This window comes from Prunus persica, chromosome G1 (genome assembly GCF_000346465.2).
Source record: "Prunus persica cultivar Lovell chromosome G1, Prunus_persica_NCBIv2, whole genome shotgun sequence".
NCBI lineage: Eukaryota > Viridiplantae > Streptophyta > Magnoliopsida > Rosales > Rosaceae > Prunus > Prunus persica.
In genome coordinates, this window is record NC_034009.1 from 2,189,498 (window position 1) to 2,209,935 (window position 20,438).

The following is a 20,438-nucleotide window of genomic DNA, read 5'->3' on the forward strand; positions in this document are numbered from 1 at the left end:
TTCTTGGGGGAGACTTGTGATAAGACAATGACTGTCCTTGCAATGATTTCATGAGTGTTAGTGGTTGTGGAAACTAATCAAGATTATCCCTACAACAGTTATAAAAGATGGTAGTAAAATTCTCCGTCATATGGAGGAAATAGTTAGGTCAAGTTCCAGTCCAAAAACCAAAGTTGAATTGGAAAAAGCTCCAAAATCTTCTCCAGATATTTCAGCTAGAGAAATTCAACGTTCAACAATATCATCAGGAGCAGATATTCCGCATGACTCTGGAAAGAGAAAGAATAAGAAGTCAAACGATTCAAAGCTTCTTGGAAATGCAATGTACGGCCTGTGCCTGGTAGAGGGACATAACCTACAACCTACGGAAGACGATGCCATTGCAGAGATTAGGAAGAGCGTTTGGTGTCAAGTTCTTGAAGAAATATATAAGTGGTGAACCTAATATGGCGGTGGAGATTGTGCATGGCAAATTCTAATCGAGGCACAAGAACTAATTTCTCTTTTAATTAAGTCTCTGAGTGCATCGATCATGTTCTACTCTTTACGAATACGTCACATTTTCTTGTTATATTTGGTTTTTTGACATTCCTCCTGTTATACATGAATAATCCCCACCATATGATTAAACCAATGAATTAAATAAGAGTCCATCAATCAAAGATACATTCGGATTTTATTTTATTTTTTTCTTATGAAACTTAAGAGAGTTTCTATAGGCTTCCTTCGGATTTAGAAGTCATTATGAGCCCCGCACACATCTACAGTTGAAAGTCGCCCACCTGCGCTGTGGAAGCGCCACCCTTACCAATAGCTACTGTGTCGGGATCATTAGGACATTGCCTAAAAATATATCCCTTGAAGTCTTTCGTATATAATCTTTAGTTGACTACAATTCCTAGTTTCAGCTGCAGGTAGCCCTTCATGTACACAAAAAATATCCAACGAAAAAATTTTCAGAAAAATCATGTACATAAGACGTCTAGCAGAATCCCCCCTCCCCACTCTTCATTTTGCATAACAAAATTCAAACAAAGGCCAGGAATGAATAAATGCCTACAAACCTAACATTGTTTTTCTCTTCACTTGTTCTCTCAAATCTTCTTCAGATGGAAGCTTGCCATTGCCCTTTGAGGTCGCAGACCACCATGCCTTCAGCTCATCCTGCAACATATGATGGGGGTGTAACCAGCAAGAAAACAGAACAAAGGTGATAAGAAAATTTTAAACATCTTCACAAGCGTATGCTAGGGCGAATACAGATCCTGTTATGACAGAACCCTTGTTAAAGTGACACAATCACATAGAGCATGAACTTATGTAATTTGGCATACAACTTGAAAGAATTAAAGCTAGCATACAACCAAACCCAATTGGCAGCAAGGCTTAACATTCCTAATATGGGAATACCCTCAACACACCCTCTCATATGTGGTGCCACAAAAGCCAAACACATGACAGACTAGGTGACGTGGAATACGTATGACTATTGACCTGACATGTAGATTGCCTCCTCTAATAACCTAAGAGAATTACAGCGTCAAACTCAAAACCAATTGGCAATGACAATGCTAGACTTAATATGGGCTAAACCGCTAACCCAGAATACCACATGCCAAGAAGACAATGGGATTTACATAGTCAACATCAATGAAATGTAAGCATGTTTACAAGTTACAACCATGAGGCCCAAAAAATTGGAGGAATCTAATTGATCAAACTAATAGTTGGAATGCATAGAGGGCCATACACTGCGAGTTGAATCAAGTGGTTAGAAACTGAGATTATAATTACCTCAAGGAAATCATGGTTTGACACATATTGGCTCTTGACCAAACATTTGATTCCCCCAACAACAACAGCTATAGAGTCCACATTCTGTGGACAAGTCTCTCTCTGAGAACCTGTGAGTTAAGAGAAAGAAAAACGAACGACGAAAACAGAGAAGAAACCTTAGCTTAGTTATCAAATCTTCTTCCTGATTTAATAAATATATTCAAATCTTCTTCCTTGTCTATGGATTATCTATAAAGTTAGTAGGGAAGCAAAAATTAAATTCTAGTTATACCAGTTATGCAAGACACATAGTATCCAGTTCCCCCAAGTCCTTCTTCCCACTTCCCAAGCCGCAGGCGCAGGAAAAACCCCTCAAGTTGTGAGAGTGACGTATGGGAATTCATCCATCTGATTCCAGAAAATACAAATTACACATTAGAAGAAGATTAAATACTCAAGAAAAAGAAGCTATTCAAGCTCTAACTTAGATAAAAGACTCAAGGAAAAAGCTGCATAAGTGTTCCTTTTAGTTGTACTGAGTTCTATTTATTTACTCTTGGTCAGATTTTTCCAAGGTTCACAACAATATCTACTGGAGTCGGTAGAATCAAGTCTTATTAATTAGGTAATTCAGCCACTTGTAAGTGAATACAGGGACCCACCCAATTTCTTCACATACTAAGTTTCAAAGAACATGCCATCAGAATCCAATGGTTTATTGACTAATTCACCTCATCTTATAAGTTCTTAAAAGTGTTGCTTGGTAGAATTGTAATTCACTATCAATATTCTTACAACTACAATCCAAAATTTCTACTTTGTATTTACCCAAAAAATTAAACTTCTATCCTCTTGTCGGTTTCCTTCAAAGATTTTACATCATCTACTCAAGATAGAAGAAGCCTTGTCCAGTCAACCGATCAAAAACTCTATTGAGGATCTGCTTGCCTAAAACGTGCCTGTTGTTAAATTTCTATGACCAAAAATTTTGAGAGCACAATTATCTTAGGGTGAATAAATTCATAACCCGAAGGCCCCAAAATAATCCATACATTTTTTCAAAACCTTAAGAGGCGCATACGCCAATTACAGAGCTCATACGAAGTGTGATTTAACAAACTACATTATACATGCAAGAAAAATTCCTCTAAAAATATTCGACAAGAAAATATAATTTACTATTGAGGGGCCAGTTTGTATGCTCTACTTACTTCACGACATCTGTGCGAGACAAGCGAAGCCTTCTTACAGAGTCAAAGATTCCTTTCGGTACATCTGAAATCTGTGCATTGACAAACTTTGACAAGGGCATTAGCTTATTTTCCCCAAGGCTTGAAGAACTATATTCCTTAACTGAATTTGGATGAGATCTCATTTTCTTCGAGACTATCATCTTATTCGTCTTCCAACTCAAATTAAGATCTGCCTCTATTCTTGAATCATCCTCATCAAATAATGTATGAGCAACAGAAGATTGAAATTCACTCTCCTTACCAGTTAGGAGCTTCACATCATTTCTTGAATTGTGCTTCATTTCACTCTGACTGCAGTAATAATCTAAACAAGAAACATTACAATCCAATTGAGATTCTCCCATTGAGGGCGCATTAGGACATGCCGTGGCCCAATGACTGCATCGAGAACATCTAATGCAGAAAGAAGGCAAATGTTCAGCTCCATTATAGGACTTGCATTTACTGAGTAATTCCTGAAGTTCAGTGTCTGTTATCTCTGAACACTCTCGTAAATGGTGACCTTTTCTGCCACAAAAGAAACAGGTCATGTTTCCATAGGCGGCATTACCTGTTGCACCAGATGGGGTGATGTGCTTCAGAGCATCCAATCTCCTAGCAAAAGATGAAGCCATTGCTTCTGAACCTCTGAATTTAGGGGAAGGAAAGATAGGGTTGAATTTGGACATGGACTTTTGATCATTCTGGCCTTTATTATTGAAAGCAGATGAGCCCTCATTGTCAGCCACACAATTCTGCGGATCATTACCAATGACAATAACTAAATCTTCAGCAGACTGCTCCTTGTCCCCCACATTTTTGCGGTCATCGGAGCACTCAAGAACTCCGTCAGTACTCTGGATGTATCGATTTAAGATTAATGATGGAGCAGGTGTTTTTTGAGTAAATCGAGTTATCCACAAGCTTTCCAGAAGGGCACTTCTACGACCAAATTTATCAGTTGTCTTCCCTTCAGATTGTAGGCTAGATTCAACATCCTCTACACTCTTTTTCTTGCGTTTACCCAGAGAAGAGTTAGAGCTAGCTCTGTCTTTGTTTTTATGAAACCGAAAGTTGCATGGATTCTTTTCCTCTGCAGAGTTAGTGTTGCCTTTCTCCTGAATACCTGCTGCTTTTTCAGATGAACTCTTAGTTCGGGCTGCTGAACGTACTTCATTTCCAGATGAAGATTTTTTGAACTTCCCAACTGAAAGCAAAACTCTGCTTAAATTGATTTTCTCCCCATGAAAGGCTTTTGGAGTGGTATTTGACTCAAGTTCTGCTGATATTTCTCCTATTTGATGATTGTCATTCAACATCCTTGCTTCTTGCTGCTCTGCCTTTGGGCAATACAAGGACTGAAAAATTGACTGGAAACCGATATTTTTTAATCCAGCATCTTGGTTCTTGTTGCATGTGATAAGCTTCTTATCAGAATGCGCATGTCCATGATCAGGATGTGCAAGTGTAAGAGCAAGAGAAGGTGCCTCATCTTGCATTGATTTTGAAAACCCCTTCACCATGCTGGACATCCAATTCATGAAGGAGCTATCTTGTCTGATATAGGATATGCAAGTCGGCGTTTCTTGAATTTGCTTTCTGAATCTTTTACTCCCAACGATGAACTCATCTTCAAAGTTCCATCTCTTCTTTCCTAATGAAAACAACCCTGCACTATTACAGCTCTCAACACTCTCATGGCTATCATCCTCATCTTCTGACATTCTTCCATTAAGATCTCCATAAGATAACGCTTTTTCTTTGCCTTTCCATTGATATTTATGGATTTTACTGTTAGTTGGAGAGTCTTTAACCAGAACAGATTTGTTTCCAGGAAGCACTTCCACATCCTGCTCAAACTTGTCTTTAACCCCTGGGGAAGATTCTAATCCTAAAATCTGACTCTCTGCACCATAAGCATGTTCACTTTTGAGATTTTGTAAATCATTCTCAGCAGTTATCTCCATTTTTTCCAAAGGCCTTCTGCCTTGGGGCCTTTGATTCTCCACTGGAGCACCCGAAGCTTTACTTTCATTCACTGGGTGAACTTCAGAGGTCGAAACAAGATCCATTTCCATTTTCTGATTGCCAACATCAGCATGTCTGTCTCCACCATCAGGATCCCCCAATAATGGTTCATTTTGTTCCACAAAAGGTAGTATTTGATCTGATTCAATTAACAAGATATCAGCCCCTTCTCTGTCAACATTACCTGGAGGTGTATAATCAAATCAATAACATGATATATGTAAAACACATAAAAAGTCTGTGTTTCAGGCAAGGCAACATAGACTGAAAGAACGGCTCAGGATCTGATTTTTCCCCGGAGCCCCTAGTGAAAGTAACCAATTTTAAAGCAATTTGAACATTAGCTGCTAGAGCTTTCTAAATTCATCTACCGAATTTACTTTGCCATACTGAAAATGAGAATAGCAGGACGCACCTGACAATGTTGGAAAATCGTTTTCTCTGGTCTCAGGTATTTCATCTACTTGGAAATTGACTGGAGGGTAAATTCCCTCCTGATTATATGGAACAGATACTTCCACTGCTGCTTTAACTTCCTCCACATTACCACCAGTTCCTGCAAAGAGGATTTCCTCAATAATTCTGGCAACAATTTCCCTCATGAAATAAATAAACAAACAAGAAACATAAGAAAATCCTACTACAAATTTATCGTTCTACAACTCAACAAACCTTCTTATGCTTAAGAAAGTTAGGCCTACTGAACTCCCGAATACATAGGACTTAATATACCTAACAGAACTATCCTCACCCGTCTCATGTTCACAACTTGACCCACATGCAGGCATGATGCCAGCGTCGCTTGTGGGAGACATCGTCATATCTTTACAGGCAGCTTCACTCCTTAAATGCGATGATGTTTGTGGTGTTATAAAATTCTCTTCATCAATAGGCTTGTCAGTAGAAGACCTCCCGCCTGTATTGCTTTGTGGTGGTGAAAGAGTGACATTGCTTGGACCTGCATCCTAGAAAAGTAAGATTTTTTTATTGGAAAAGCTGGAATCAGCTCATTTCAGACTCATACCTTTGTCTTTAGACCAAACTAATTCTGACAGGGGCTCAGCGGCCACAAATGTCATGTGTATCCTCGAACCTGCATTTGCACCTGCACCTGAAACACCATGCAATATTCTCTGAATGCACTGATTCGAATATCCCAGAGCAAGTCCTAAATCAGTCCCAGGTTCTATGTTCTCATTGTCCACGTCCATTTTTAGCTTGATTAACTCTATTGTAAGCTATCCTGAAACTCCAAAAGGAACCAAGTTAGTCTTTTTTCATCATGCTAAGCATGCAAACTATGACTACAAGACTGTAATTATCAGTTTTCATTAAAGTTCCAGGCTTATAATAAAAGATATGTGATGAACCACCCTTTAAAATTCTAGTTTGAAAATCATGGGCTCAACAAGTAAAAGCTATCCTATAAATATGTAAGAAAATGTAATCCCCTACGGAAATGAGGCACATTATAGCTAGAAAGTAACTATCCTTTCTCACAGAACAAAAATGGGATAAAACATTAGTACATCACAAGTCCCGCCATTAGCCACATTATGAAGTATAAGTCCTTGCCTTTGTTAAGAGAAGGTTGTTTTGACAATTAAATATGTATTGCTTGAAGCACATGCAACCTTTCTGACACCTGTATGAGATAGATGTAACCTACACATCAATCTGTCTCAGCAATGAGGATTCTTAACCGCAAATCAGAGGGATTGGCAGTTGAAAGCCATAGAATTCTATTACCTGTGATATTAATAAAATCTTTAATTAGGTTTCAAAATTTATTCATATATAGTGTTTTTTTAGGAATTTGATTAAATGCTTCTATATTTGAATTAAAAGATATAATTGACGAAGAAATGATGAAAAAAAATATTGTTCGACAACAATTGAATCTGAAAAGCTTAAGCTGTTATGGAATTGGCCAACAATGTATATCAAGCTAACACCCTCCCCCACGTGTAGCCTTATCCTGCACGTGGAGAGGCAGAGAGACCTATAGGTGCAGCCCCACCCTGCACCTTGCAAACCAACAAAGAAGTGGGGAATAAGGATTGGAGATTTTGAACCCAATAACTCATGCAAACCATAGCTTTAATACAAGGTTAGACAACCATTGAACCCCAAGCTTAAACTGTTAGGGAATGGACCAACATGTATGTAAAGCTAACAAATTTATTACTGAGAAGGTAAGAACAATGGAAAGCACACGAGGCAAATTTGAAAACACACCATGATAAATTTGTGTTTAAGAGTTGAGAATTACACCGAGAAGTTGTTTAGCACAAAGGGATTGGCATATCTAAGTAGCCAGTTCCCTCTGACCCAAACAAGTGCAGAAACTAAAATTGCACACTGCTGAAGATCTTTCTGTAAGAACAAAACAAAGAGCATGAAAACACTGCTCACAAAGTTGACCTCTTCTTATATATGATTCTGTATGACACTAGCCCTGATAACAGAATCTGCTATATATATTAAGTGTCGGGTTCTTCGTCACAACTATTTTCCGTTCTTTTTGCTAGGTGAAACAAAAGTAATGGTCTTCATATCTTGACCATAGCTAATAATAATAAGGGTAGGTTTCCAAAGGTCATAAATGGACTAAAGGTTAGTCCTTTTCTATGCCAGAAAAAACCCAGTTCTTTTTAATCAGCCACAATGAAATATCAATGGCATAGCGGTTGCACTCACAAGATTAGAATTTTATGCCAAAAAAGAAAATACACTCTATTTCTCAGATGCAATTATTCTGAGGTCATATTATCTGAAAATATAACAGAAGCTTGAGATAAACTTTGAAAACAACATGAAATTTTAATATGAGTTGAACTGACTTCTTGATTCTTCATGACAAAACTCCACAAGACGATTCTTTCCCCTTTGCATGTGCTTACAACAGTGTGTTCAAATGGTAATCTCAACCTTTCTTTTGTTAACTTATACAAAATCAACACGAATTTATGAACCAAAACAAAAACAAAAACAAAACCAAGTTCGAATTACATATGTGATCAGAAATTTGCAAAACAATAACATGGGGTTGAAGAATTGAAGTAGCACCGAAACAACAATTGAGAAAAACCCAAAATAGAAAAAGCATATATAGTGAAGACCCATGTACCTGTTGCCCATTGAATCCATAAATTCTTCTCAAATATGCCACAGACAGAGAGAGAGAGAGAGAGAGAGAGAGAGAGAGAGAGAGTTGAGTCTTAAAACAGATGGAGAAAGTGGCAGAGAAGGGGTTGCAGCTGAAGCAAAAGAATGCCTGCCATGCGTCCTTGAAGCACAGAGTTACATGAAGCTCTAACCTTTTGCTTAGATTCTGAGGGATGAGGTTCAGGGACTGCCACGTGGACCCACTGCATGCCAACGACACTTCTGGAAGAGTCACTATATCTGTCCAGCTCCAGTAAAAGCAGCATAACTTGTAAAGGCATATACAGTCCACATTTACAAAGGGAAGTCCACAACAAAAATATTAAAAATGGTAAGAATTTACCAATGAAATAAAAAAGTGGAGTTGGGTTCTGAAAATTTTTGGTACAAGAGAAGAGAGATGTTCATGTTTGTTGGCAGTGCATGCAATGTAGATGCAGCTTTACTGACTTTGACTCAAAGGACAAACAGGAGTCGATTTCATTTTGCCCTTTTCTGTTTTCACTTCTAAATCAGAAACTTTATTATGTCATTAGATGTGTCGCTTAGCCACTAATAGAAAATATCTACCCAGTAGGCCTTTTTAATTTTTTATTTATTTAGGACTTTTCTTATTGAGAAATACGATAATTACTAAACTCACACATATTGCACAGATATTAAAATTTGAACTCAAAATTTTATCTGAGAGAGTAATTGCTCCAAATCACTAACACTAGTGAGTCCTCTACCCCATCAGCTCTAATTGCCATAGATTTGGTTTACAATAATTAAGAACCTAAAAATATGTTAAAATCACATTCTCAAGTCAAGACCGAAATATCTTTTTATAAGATAAAAAATAATTGGTAATTCGTGGGGTTCAAAACCTCCAAAAACCAAATAACTAAGAAAGATAGGAGACACGGAATGACTAGGAGATCAAATAATCAATCTAATTCTTAATTCTTAAGGTATTTAATTACGAACTATGACCAGAAAATTACATGCATTTGAAATTTTTACAGCACTTGATTATACTTGCGGTGGCATCTATAATTGGTAATTTGTGAGTATCGTTTATACTAAAAAAAACTGACAGATGGAGGTACACCAATCTTCCGTTGTACAGCAGGAGAGGACAACAGTTCTTTAACCCTACAAGAATGAGGCTGCCAACTGTTATTCAAGGCCCACTTTTAGGATAAAAATGAAAAGGATACTGCATAAGGCCATCTCTAGATCGAAATAGCTCTAAAATAATATAAAATTTATCTTCAGTTATAGGTTAAACAAAATTTTGGTCAAATTTGGAGGGTCACATTTGGTTTTTTAACCCTCCAACCGGATTACATGTAGCCCAACTTTGGCCTAGGCCAAAATTTTTGTAGATCTCATGCATGTGTTTTTGAAAAAGATAAATAATCAAGTGCGAGCAAGAGCATGAATCATCTTGTGCAAATGCATATCCAATAGCCAACATTAAAAGCGCTGACATCATCGATGACTGGAGATGACCTAACATTAAGGTCACCATAAACTCCACAATTATGGAAGGCAGCGGCTTTTGACATGGACTCCCCAATATAATTAGATCCTAACATGCAATTAGTAGGTTAAACCTGAACCAATTCTTGTTATAAAATAAAAAATTAAGGGTTCGTTTGATAATCATTTCAATTTTAGGTTTTAGATTTAATATTTTGTGCTAGAGTAGCAAAAATGAAAACAAAAACTAAAAACTGAAATCTATTTGAAATTGTTTTCACTTTCAAGTTTTTGTTTTCACTTTAATTACTACTCCCTCTCATCCTCACTTTCATTCTCACTTTCATTTTTCTCTATACTCTAATTAAAAAAAAAAAAAAATTTAAAAAAAAAAATAATTATCAAACGGACCATAAATTAATTTATTTTTACACGGTTTATGAACAAGTTATATTCAGCAAATCCTACATCAGCATCATGTGATGACAAGAACCAGCTGTCCAAATTTGCTACCTATTGGTGGGTGGTAAAAGCTTTATCAGGAATAAAAGAGGACATGAAAGGATTTAATTTAATGTGCCATTTGGCAATTTGGATGAGATATTGATCCAAAGATTTTGACCATTCTATTGAGGGTATTTGAGGGATATTTTTTGGGGCCTTCTATGAAAATAAATAAATAAATAATGATCTGAATTATTTATTTTCTAAGGCATTTAATTGTAATCAATAAAATAGATGAATGTGATGTTTTAAGAAAGCATGAAAATGACATCATGAATTGAATGGTCAAAAGATTTTGAATTTAAGTTATATTTTCACAGAGATGATATTTGAATGAATACCTAAAATATAAACAGTTCAAATTATTGAAATACAATACGAGTGGACCCTACAATGGTGTGTGTATATATATAATTATTGTCAATGACATGTTTACTAATCCGTAATTGGATTAGGAGGAATTGAATTAAGGAGGAGTTGGATTGAAGAGAATTAGATTCCGGATTCCTATCGAAGTTGGTTACTAAACCATATGGATTGAGGGGAATTAGATTCCAGATTCTTATTGAAGTTGTTTACTAAATCATATGGAATTGGAGTAGGAGTAGTACTAATAACTAAAATAACCTTTGTTGTTGGGTTAAAGTAGATGGCAGGAATCCTCTATATATGGAATTCAATTCTTGATGATAATTCTAATTCCTTATTAGTAAACACACCATAAATTCATTTCAATTTAATATTAGGATTAACATCAATGGCCCTATCTCAACCACCAGCAGAGGGTATGGACCCTTCGACATCGCTAGTGCTTTTATAACGTTTTAGAAAGGTGGGATTGGTCTCTTTCAAGCCTGTCCATCCATTGGGACAGTACATGAGGGCGTGTTGTAGAATAATCCACAAATACTAGTTTCTTTCGTCATAAAAGGCATTGATAAGATTAGGGTTTATCACGACTGGCAGTGACAATGAGACTAAATGGGAGGAGCAATCATAGGAGAAAGATGAAATCAATGGTCGTGATTCTTTTCCAGCTGACATTGCAATGGGAAATTTTTGGATCTATTAGTTATAACTTAAAAAAGTGTTTGACAGGCTGAGAGTTGAGGCTACCAAACTCACTATTGATTAGGTAGAAAATCTATTTGCGATAAGTGACATATTAACGTAATTTGAACATGCATATTAAATGCTTAGAAGTAGAACAAATCGAAAGTTATCTTGTGTGATCACAAAATGTGGATTTGTGTGCATGTTTTATGATGATCACTGAATTGGTGAAGAGTGTGACCGTAATACCGTCATATAATATTATTAGTTAAACATATTATAATATAAATAGATTATAACACTGTAACAGCTTTACGGTCATAGCGCAAATCTCTAGTTATTTCGGAGGTGCGCAGCAAATTACTCTGGTCCACTGGAGCTAGGAAGAAATTTTTGTCGACTTGGGATGGTGAGGTTGAGGCTAGAAATGAACCCCAAATTCACCTTTCTCAACCTTGACCAGAATCTCCTGATCCATAATAGTTTTTGGTGATTCTAGCCATTAACACGTTTTTTTTTATAAAGATAATAAACCATTAACATGTTGAGGTGTTTTAATATGTCATGTATTTGTAATTTATAATACCCGAACATACAGAGCTTCACCCATATAATTCCTCTTATCTTGTAAAATTTGGCGATATACGCAAAATAAAATTCCTGAATAGATAAATGCATAGAGACATATTATGTTGAAGGTTTGAAGCCAATACAAACCTTTACCCATAAAACTCATCTTAATTTGTAACAATTGATGTGTCGATGTGGACATAGAATATAAGAATATGAAAGCAGATTGAAAGACAAGACAGCTTATGTCTGAAATTGACTAGAATGACACTCTTCGCACAGCACTCTCATCTCCTTCGGGCAAATCTCTGCCCCGCTCCAAGTAACAATCCTTTCCCAATCGCACCTGTGTGAAGTCCGCATACCAGAGCCACAGTTCCACCTATAACTATCCATTTCCAATCAATGCCATTGTCATTTTGTCTAGTATTTTTTATGGTTTGACCTTTTTCTTCTTCACCAGATGCTGGCTCCAAATAATTCATGCTTCCATCAGAGGATACCTTAGTGGTGATTCTAGCCATCAGGGCACATTTAGATGGAGATGCCTCAGATTTCCTCGCATTCTGGTATGCTCTCATACCAGAGTGTAATTTCTTGACAGTGCACCACATCCCATGACGGACACCCAACTTTGCCACATCTTTTGGGATCCCCATGTCTTCATAGTGTACGAGGGTAACCTCGCATGCAGATAACTGTCCATCCCCCTTCCGAGACTCAACTGCATTTATTTTTCAAATACAGCAAATGAGTATAAACCATTACATTGTCGCCAAGATTGACCAACTTCTTGCTGCAAAATCAGATTGTTAACCGACTTTTCTTACCAGCCTTGATAATCCAACTAGAGAAATAATGTTCCACACGTCTGGGCTTGTCACGCTTAGGCAAACCTGGATATGGAACACCCTGCAATTTTGTAGCTCACACAATAAGACCCACAGACATATGAATTAAACCTAGTTATATGTTTTTTCTGCAAATATAGTACACATGATGCTCTCTTAATATGGATAGAATAAATCAAATGCACAGCATGTTGAGATGAGCAAAATTTTACTACAGAAGAAAGAAAGAAAAAATCATGTCTTGACTTCCAGGTTTCATGGTTTTGTTTTGTTCTCCAACTTTCAAATCTAACTCAAGTAAACCTGCCTGACCCATTCTTGTACTCCTTCGACAATGTGTGCCGATCAAATCAAACCACTTTCTTTCAGTTACACTGGTTTAGCTTTTCTGATGATCAATTAGATTCAATCCAACACGTCTCAGATCTATCCTATGTTTGACTCATATCTGAAACACAATGACCCTGGGTTTTTTTTTTTTCTCTAAGGTGAAAAATATGGAATTGCTTGCTATTACAGATCTCCATCCCTGTTTATACAGACCAACACAATGTCCTCTCTCACTAAGTAAAAGAAGCAATTGATGAAAGAAAGCTATAATGCAAGCAACAATGAGGATATGCTTTAACAAGTACCTTTGTCACACAATAATAAGTTTTTCCAGCCTCCCATATTCTTCGACCAATTAAATATTCCCGATCACTGCAGAAAAAAGGGAACTGCATTGCAGAGAAACAATGTGGAAAACAATCATTCATATTTTCAACTAGAAAGAGATACAAGGAAAGCATGGAACCAGCATACAATTGCCTAAATCCTTTGTTCCACAAACCTTTTTAATCCAATGAACAATCATAGTTCCAGTCTGAGGGCATTCCTCCAATATCTTACAATATGTAAGCATTGGATCCCATTTAGGTCGAAACTCATCATCCCAGAAGAAATCTCTGACCAACTCGTGAGTTGCATCCTCAAAGACAGTTCTACTACAGTATACAGTGGGGCCTGTCTGATAAGCAAAACCACTATCAGATACTAAACAAGAATCAAGGTGACTGAAATAGCTACATGAATCGTTTTATTAAGCAATAAGAGAAAGGAAATTATAGCCAACAAATTTGTTAGGCATTTTCAAACGGACAACTAGATTTGAGAATATATGGAAAAAGGAATAACATATGTGCTTCTACTACTTCTGCAAACAAGATTAGCTAGAAGAACATCATACATGAAGATGTAGATGTAAATTGAGGATTATAAAAATATATGTGGAAAAAAAGCAACGGGTATACAAAACAGACATCCCTGCCATTAACAATTTCTTGATAAAACAACTATTTACATGTCAATAGTTCTCAGACAGATGTTTTCAGCAGATGAAACACAGAACTTAAATGCTAAAGGGGAGAAAAGGTCAAATCAGAATCTACCTCAGGATCATGACGCCATGCTTTGTATGCCATGCTCGGGGTAGACCTCTCCATCAAACTTTGCCATTCCATCTCTCCATCTCTCCCTCCAATTAAATTCACTAGGTGCTCCAAATCAGTTTCTGTGACAACATCCTGGACTCTCTCGGCACCTCTAGTGATGGATCTGTGAGAAGTGAAGGTATCATGAGGCAATGAATCAATGAAAGAGACATCAATATTCCAAGCACAACAGTTTTCAAGGCAACAATAAGAGACAACAAAAACAGTAAAATTATACGGATCGCAACATCCATACAACTAATAAAAGGGGTTACTCTTTGATTTCCAGTGTCTACTCAACAAAAGAAAATATTTCTTGCTTCTCAAGTGAATTAAAGAGTACACAGTAATCTGACATCCCCAGAAAACTAGACTAACATAGCAGTAATAATACAAATAGCCCCAGTAACATGAATAACCATCCAACCCGAGTAAAAAGATTGTAAAAATCCCATCATAAAGAAGAAACAACCGAAAAGCCATTCAAAATTCTAACATCATAACATCACCACATTCAAAATTCCAACTTTGGAATAGGCAATTACTCTGTAAAACCGAAAGGCCATTAAAAATCACAGAGCTAAGTCAGTTCCACAAAATTCCAAGTGCGTTCTAGCCCTAACCGGTCAGCCATCATATGTGTGGCTTCTTGCGTATCTGCCCAACAAACACGGAATTCATTTTGCTAAATCTTTTGGAAGTCCTTAAATTTGTGTTTTCAGTATGTTAGAAAAGTATGACTAGATTACATCTTCGAACTAATATGTCCTCCACTAATATGTCCGAAAACATCAAATTCAAATTTTTTTTAAAAACTATAAACTCAGAGCGAAACCGTAACATAAGTCAAATATGTTTACAAAGGTTTACTATTGAAAGCTGAAACAGCAAGAAACTCACCCAACAATGTCGGTGCCGGAGGCCGAAAGCTTCGGCGCGGCTAGGGAAGCCGAAGCCGCCGAGTCCGGAGCAGAAGATGGGGCAAGTTTGCCTTTACTCTTGAAATTGGACCAAATCGTACGGCAAAGGGAGAAAGCGGAGAGCGCCGTGAAAGCGAGCCAGAGCCGGCGAGCGCCGAAGCCCGGCGGCGCGGTCCAGAGGAACCGGACCTTGCTCCGAAGCCCAAGGAAGAGGAGGCCCGTCCACCTGGGCCTCCATGACCACCCGATCACCAAGCCTATCATGACGGCCAACCATATCGGGACTGCGCAGAGCAAAATGTCGACAAATGTTTCGGTTATCGAGGGTTTTGTGAAGAACTCAACCACATACTCCACCAGATCGTAGATCATCGCCTCCATTTTCTTTGAACCGAGCTTTTCCGAGAAAGTGTTTTCCCGAGAAAATGAGAGCTCAAGAAAATGGACCTACATCGGCGTTCGACGACCGATCCCTCTCTCTCTGTGTAAAGCGATCCAATAGAATTAGGAAGAAGAGGAGAAAGGTAGAAAAATTCTAGAGAGAGAAACAGCGAGAGTTTCAGGCGGTTGTACGGTGATATGACGTGGCAACGTCAGGACCGTTGATGAAGGTTGGGTTGGGTGTGAGTTGTGTTTCGTACGTCAACTTTTTGGCGCGTGGAATGTCTAGTATGCGGATTTTTTTGGCAGGTGAGGCACACGAGTGAAACAGAGAGTGGGCGGTCTGAGATTGAGATTAAAGGCCATGTGAGTTCTTGGGGATAAGATTTTTTATTCTTGTGAAGTTAAGACGACGCTTGAACTGTTAAGAGACCTACAGATATTCTTTTGTCGCTTATGAAGATCGTGTGCTTTCCAGGTAGATGACACATCGGTGGACTTGCAAGTCGTCTTCTGACATCTGGCACAGGTTTTACCTTATTCGTCCCCTCAGCGCCACGTGTACTCCATTCTATTTTATTTATTTAATTTTTATTATTGATTTGGTCGGAAAAATGATAGTGAGATAAATTTACTATTAATAATAGTAGTCATGTTTTATAAAATAAATTAGTTATCTTCTCTTTTCTTTTTCATGTCAGCTGATATAATCTTTTAATTTTTAAGTTACGTTGTCAATGATCATCATCGTAATTACTCGGACCACTATCTTCGTATTTTATATGATAACAGTTTCGATGGAGTAAATGATATTTCGATGTGATTTGAGTCTTTGCAAAGATAATCTTGTTGAGAATGGGAACAAGAAAGCAAATAACTCAAACGCAAGAACTGGATTGAATGACTTATTATTGAACAGCAACCTTTGGCTATTATATAGCCTTACATAAACTAACAAACAGCTGAAATACAGCCCACGATTCACACTAACAGAAACGTGGTAACGTGCATAAGGAAAACAGTAAACAAGTCTCCCTACATAATAGGGACTTATTTGAAACAGAAAACAAACCTAAATATCTGAGAATCCTATACTAATAAGGAATCCCAAACCCGTCATTCCCTCCCTTAAACTAACTGCCATCAAGCATTTAGTTTACATCAGCAATTTCACAAACTCCCAACATACTCCGAAGCTTCTGAAATGCATCAACCTTCAGTGGTTTGGTCATTACATCTGCCACTTGATCATCACTCCCACAATGAACCAAAGCAATCGAACCCTCCTTTGTAAGATTCCTCAAGAAGTGGTACCTTACATCGATATGTTTGCTGCGACCATGCATCACAGGATTCTTTGAAAGCTTAATGGTTGAGCTATTATCACACTTGATATGAGTACAGACCTCATCACCATGCCCGAGCTCCTTCAATACCCTTTTCATCCAAATTGCTTGACACGCACACACTGCAGCTGCTACAAACTCTGCTTCCGTAGTAGATAGCGTAACAATTGGCTGTTTTTTCGAACTCCATGACACAGCACCAGAACTTAGCAAGAACACATAGCCACTTGTACTCTTCCTATCTTCCATATCTCCTGCATAATCACTATCCGTGAAAGCAAGCAATTTACCATCTCCACTTCTCTTGTAATGGATGCCATAATTCACAGTCCCCTTTTGATATCGAAGAGCTCTCTTCGCAGCTTGTAGATGAAGCTCAGTTGGTTTTGCCATATACCTGCTTATGAGACTGGTGACAAACATCATGTCTGGTCTTGTGGCAGTAAGGTACATCAAGCTTCCCACCATTTGCTTGAAGTACGTCTCATCCACAGTGATTCCATCTTCATCCTTACTAATCTTAAAGCCTGGAATAATCGGACTATTCACCTCATTGCTTTCCAACATCCCAAATCTTTTCAGAATTTCCAGTGCATACCTTTTTTGACATATAAAGATACCATCTGCTCTTTGAAGTACTTCGATGCCAAGAAAAAATCTCATGCTTCCCAAATCAGACATATCAAATTCTCTTAACATAGAACTCTTGAACTCAGACATCATATCCTCATCATCACCAGTAAAAATTAAATCATCAACATAGATACTTACAATGATAATCTTTCCTTCTCTGTTCCTCTTTGTAAACAAAGTTTGCTCACTGTCACACCTCTGGAAGCCTTCATTGATGAAATGTGCTTCGATCCGACTAAACCAAGCTCGTGGAGCTTGTTTTAATCCATACAAAGCCTTGTGTAGCTTGTAGACCAAATGCTCCTTGCCTTTCTTCTCGTAACCTCTTGGTTGCTCAACGTAAACATTTTCACTTAGCTCTCCATGAAGGAATGCTGACTTGACATCCAACTGAAAAATCTTCCAACCATTTTGTGCTGCCAAAGCAATGATCGTTCTCACCGTGTCCATCCTTGCCACTGGTGCAAAGACCTCTGTGTAGTCTATGCCATGCTTCTGTGAGTAGCCTTTGGCTACTAAGCGTGCCTTATGCTTGTCAATCTCCCCATGCTCATTGTACTTGGTCTTGTAAACCCACTTGACACCGATCTTTTTAGCTCCAGCAGGCAACTCAGTTAATGTCCATGTCTTGTTCTTTTCAATGGAGTTGATCTCACTGTCCATAGCTTGTCTCCACTTTACATTCCTCACTGCTTCTTCAAAATGAAAAGGATCTTCAGTTGCCACAACTTGTGCCACGTGTGCCTCATCTTCACTCAAACCTTCTCCACTAACATAATCATTCAAATAAGGAGGAGCACGTCTCACTCTCCCTTCATTCTCATCAGGCCCATTTGAATTTCCTACTTCTCTACCCTGTGCTTCTTCACTGCCCTCACTCTCACTTCTTTCCCCTCTATCACCATTGCCATCTTCATCTCCATTTTCACTCACCCTCTCTTCACCCTCATTGTTTTCTTCATTCTCTCCCCACTCCAAGTCTAACAAGATTTGCGCCTCATAATTCACTCCCCAATCCCACTCTTTTTCTTCCTCAAAAATAACATCTCTACTCACAACAATTTTTCTAGCTATAGGATCAAACAATCTATACCCCTTGGACTCCTCACTAACTCCCAGTAAGACACAAGAAAAACTTTATTATCTAATTTACCTCTTCTTGCATCTGGAATGTGAACATGAGCTAGGCATCCAAAGACCCGAAAATGCTCAACTGAGGGTTTTACTCCACTCCATGCCTCTTGTGGTGTGACATTCTTCACTACCAATGTCGGGCACCTATTCAGAACATAGAAAGTCCAATTCATAGCCTCCGGCCAAAATGTTTTCGGAATCCTCTTATCAGACAACACGGAACGGACCATATTCATCACGGTTCGATTTTTCCTCTCAGCTACGCCGTTTTGTTGTGGTGTATATGCAGTGGTTAATTGTCTTTTGATTCCACTTTGTTTGCAAAAATCATTGAAGTCATTTGAAGTGAATTCACCCCCTCTATCTGTCCGCAAACACTTGACAAACAATCCTTTCTCTTTCTCCACCATCTTTTTGAAAAGCTTGAAGCAATTCAGTGCCTCACACTTTGCTGTCAACAGATATACCCATGATTTACGACTATAATCATCAATAAAACATAGTGTGTACCTCTTGCCACTGTTGGATATAGGGGAAATAGGCCCGCAAATGTCTGCATGAATGAGCTCCAATGGCTGACTTGCTCTCCACGTACTTATCTTTGGTATGTCATCTCGGTGCTGTTTGCCATTAATGCAATCCATGCATGTTGTGTTTGAAGCTTGAAACTGAGGAAGTCCATGAACCATCTTCTTGTTTTGCAAGGTTCTCAAACCTTTGTGACTCAAGTGGCCATATCGTCGATGCCAAAGGGAAGAGAGATCTTGAGAGCTTGTATGAAGACATCTTTCTGGCTGAGCATTTGTAGGGACTGGAGTCTGAGCTAGCAGTATAAACATTTTATTTACACTCATCTCAGTCTGAATAATCAAGCCCTTCATCGGATGATAGATTTTACAGACTCCCCCTTTAATCAATATTGCCAAGCCTCTTTCTTGAAGTTGTCCTATGCTCAAGAGATTATTTTTGAGCTCTGGAACATAGTACACTTCATGGACAACATGGTTAACTCCATTCAACAGCAGCTTCACATTTCCCTTTCCAACCACATTCATTCTACTATTGTTTCCCAATTTAACTGAGTGTAGAAAGCTCTCATCTAGATTGGTGAACATACCTCGATTTCCACACATATGATTGGAACACCCCGAGTCAAGGAACCATGCATCATTCCGTTTCACCTCATGTGATTCAACATATGACATCAAAAGCATCTCATCCTCTTCATTCACTTCTGTGTAATTGGCTTCCTTATCCCACTTTGGACACTCATACTGGAAATGTCCAAGATTGTGACACTTGAAACATTCCACCTCAGCTCTGTTGAATGCCTGACCTCCTCTTCCACGACCTCTTCCTCTGTAATTGCTTCTTCCACGACTTCTGCCTCCAACTCTTTCATCAGTTGTCACCTTCAGAGCTTGCTCAACGCCACTGCTCCTGTGAAACTTTTGCTCATGCACAATGAGCGAGCTTTGAAGCTCATCAATAGTGAGTGCATCCATATCCCTAGACTCCTCAATCGAACAGACTATATAATTAAATTTTTCGGTGAGGGATCTAAGAATCTTCTCACAAATTGTAACATCAGTTATAGCCTCCCCATACACTCTCATCTTGTTTGCTACTGACATGACTCTAGCAAAATAATCAGCAATTGTTTCACCAACCTTCATTTCGAGAGTTTCAAAGTCTCTTCTCAAGGCTTGAAGAGTCGAGCGCTTCACTCTAGCATTGCCTTCATATTTCTTTTTCATGGACTCCCAGATCTTCTTTGATGTATCCTTCTCCAAGATCGTCTCTAGAATAGTTCTATCTATCGCTTGGAAAAGATAGTTCTTGGCCTTGAGGTCCTTGAGCTTCAATGCTTCTAACTCTTTCTGCTGCCCTTCTGATAGAGGTC

General features: G+C 38.2%; 2 protein-coding genes across 6 annotated transcripts; both read right to left on the minus strand.

Moving 5' to 3' along the window:
• LOC18789677 lies at positions 601 to 8,467 on the minus strand. Of its 5 annotated transcripts, none has more exons than XM_020554424.1 (10): positions 8,167 to 8,467; positions 6,612 to 6,785; positions 6,061 to 6,279; positions 5,788 to 5,994; positions 5,452 to 5,592; positions 2,988 to 5,175; positions 2,069 to 2,184; positions 1,795 to 1,904; positions 1,065 to 1,164; positions 601 to 920 (listed from the first exon to the last, which is right to left on the minus strand). In XM_020554424.1, exons 3-10 carry the CDS (start codon positions 6,245 to 6,247, stop codon positions 844 to 846), a joined length of 3,126 nt encoding a protein of 1,041 aa, XP_020410013.1. In that variant the 5' UTR covers positions 6,248 to 6,279; positions 6,612 to 6,785; positions 8,167 to 8,467; the 3' UTR covers positions 601 to 843. The 5 variants fall into 5 exon arrangements, with proteins under 5 accessions (XP_020410013.1, XP_020410011.1, XP_020410012.1 ...); XM_020554422.1 differs by having other exon boundaries at positions 2,988 to 5,220; positions 6,612 to 6,681; positions 8,167 to 8,465; XM_020554423.1 differs by having other exon boundaries at positions 2,988 to 5,220; positions 6,706 to 6,785; positions 8,167 to 8,465.
• On the minus strand, positions 11,872 to 15,809 carry LOC18791780. Its single transcript, XM_007222052.2, has 6 exons — positions 15,022 to 15,809; positions 14,080 to 14,245; positions 13,482 to 13,658; positions 13,285 to 13,368; positions 12,629 to 12,710; positions 11,872 to 12,522 (listed from the first exon to the last, which is right to left on the minus strand). The coding sequence occupies exons 1-6, from the start codon at positions 15,420 to 15,422 to the stop codon at positions 12,086 to 12,088; spliced, it is 1,347 nt and encodes a 448-aa protein (XP_007222114.1). The 5' UTR covers positions 15,423 to 15,809; the 3' UTR covers positions 11,872 to 12,085.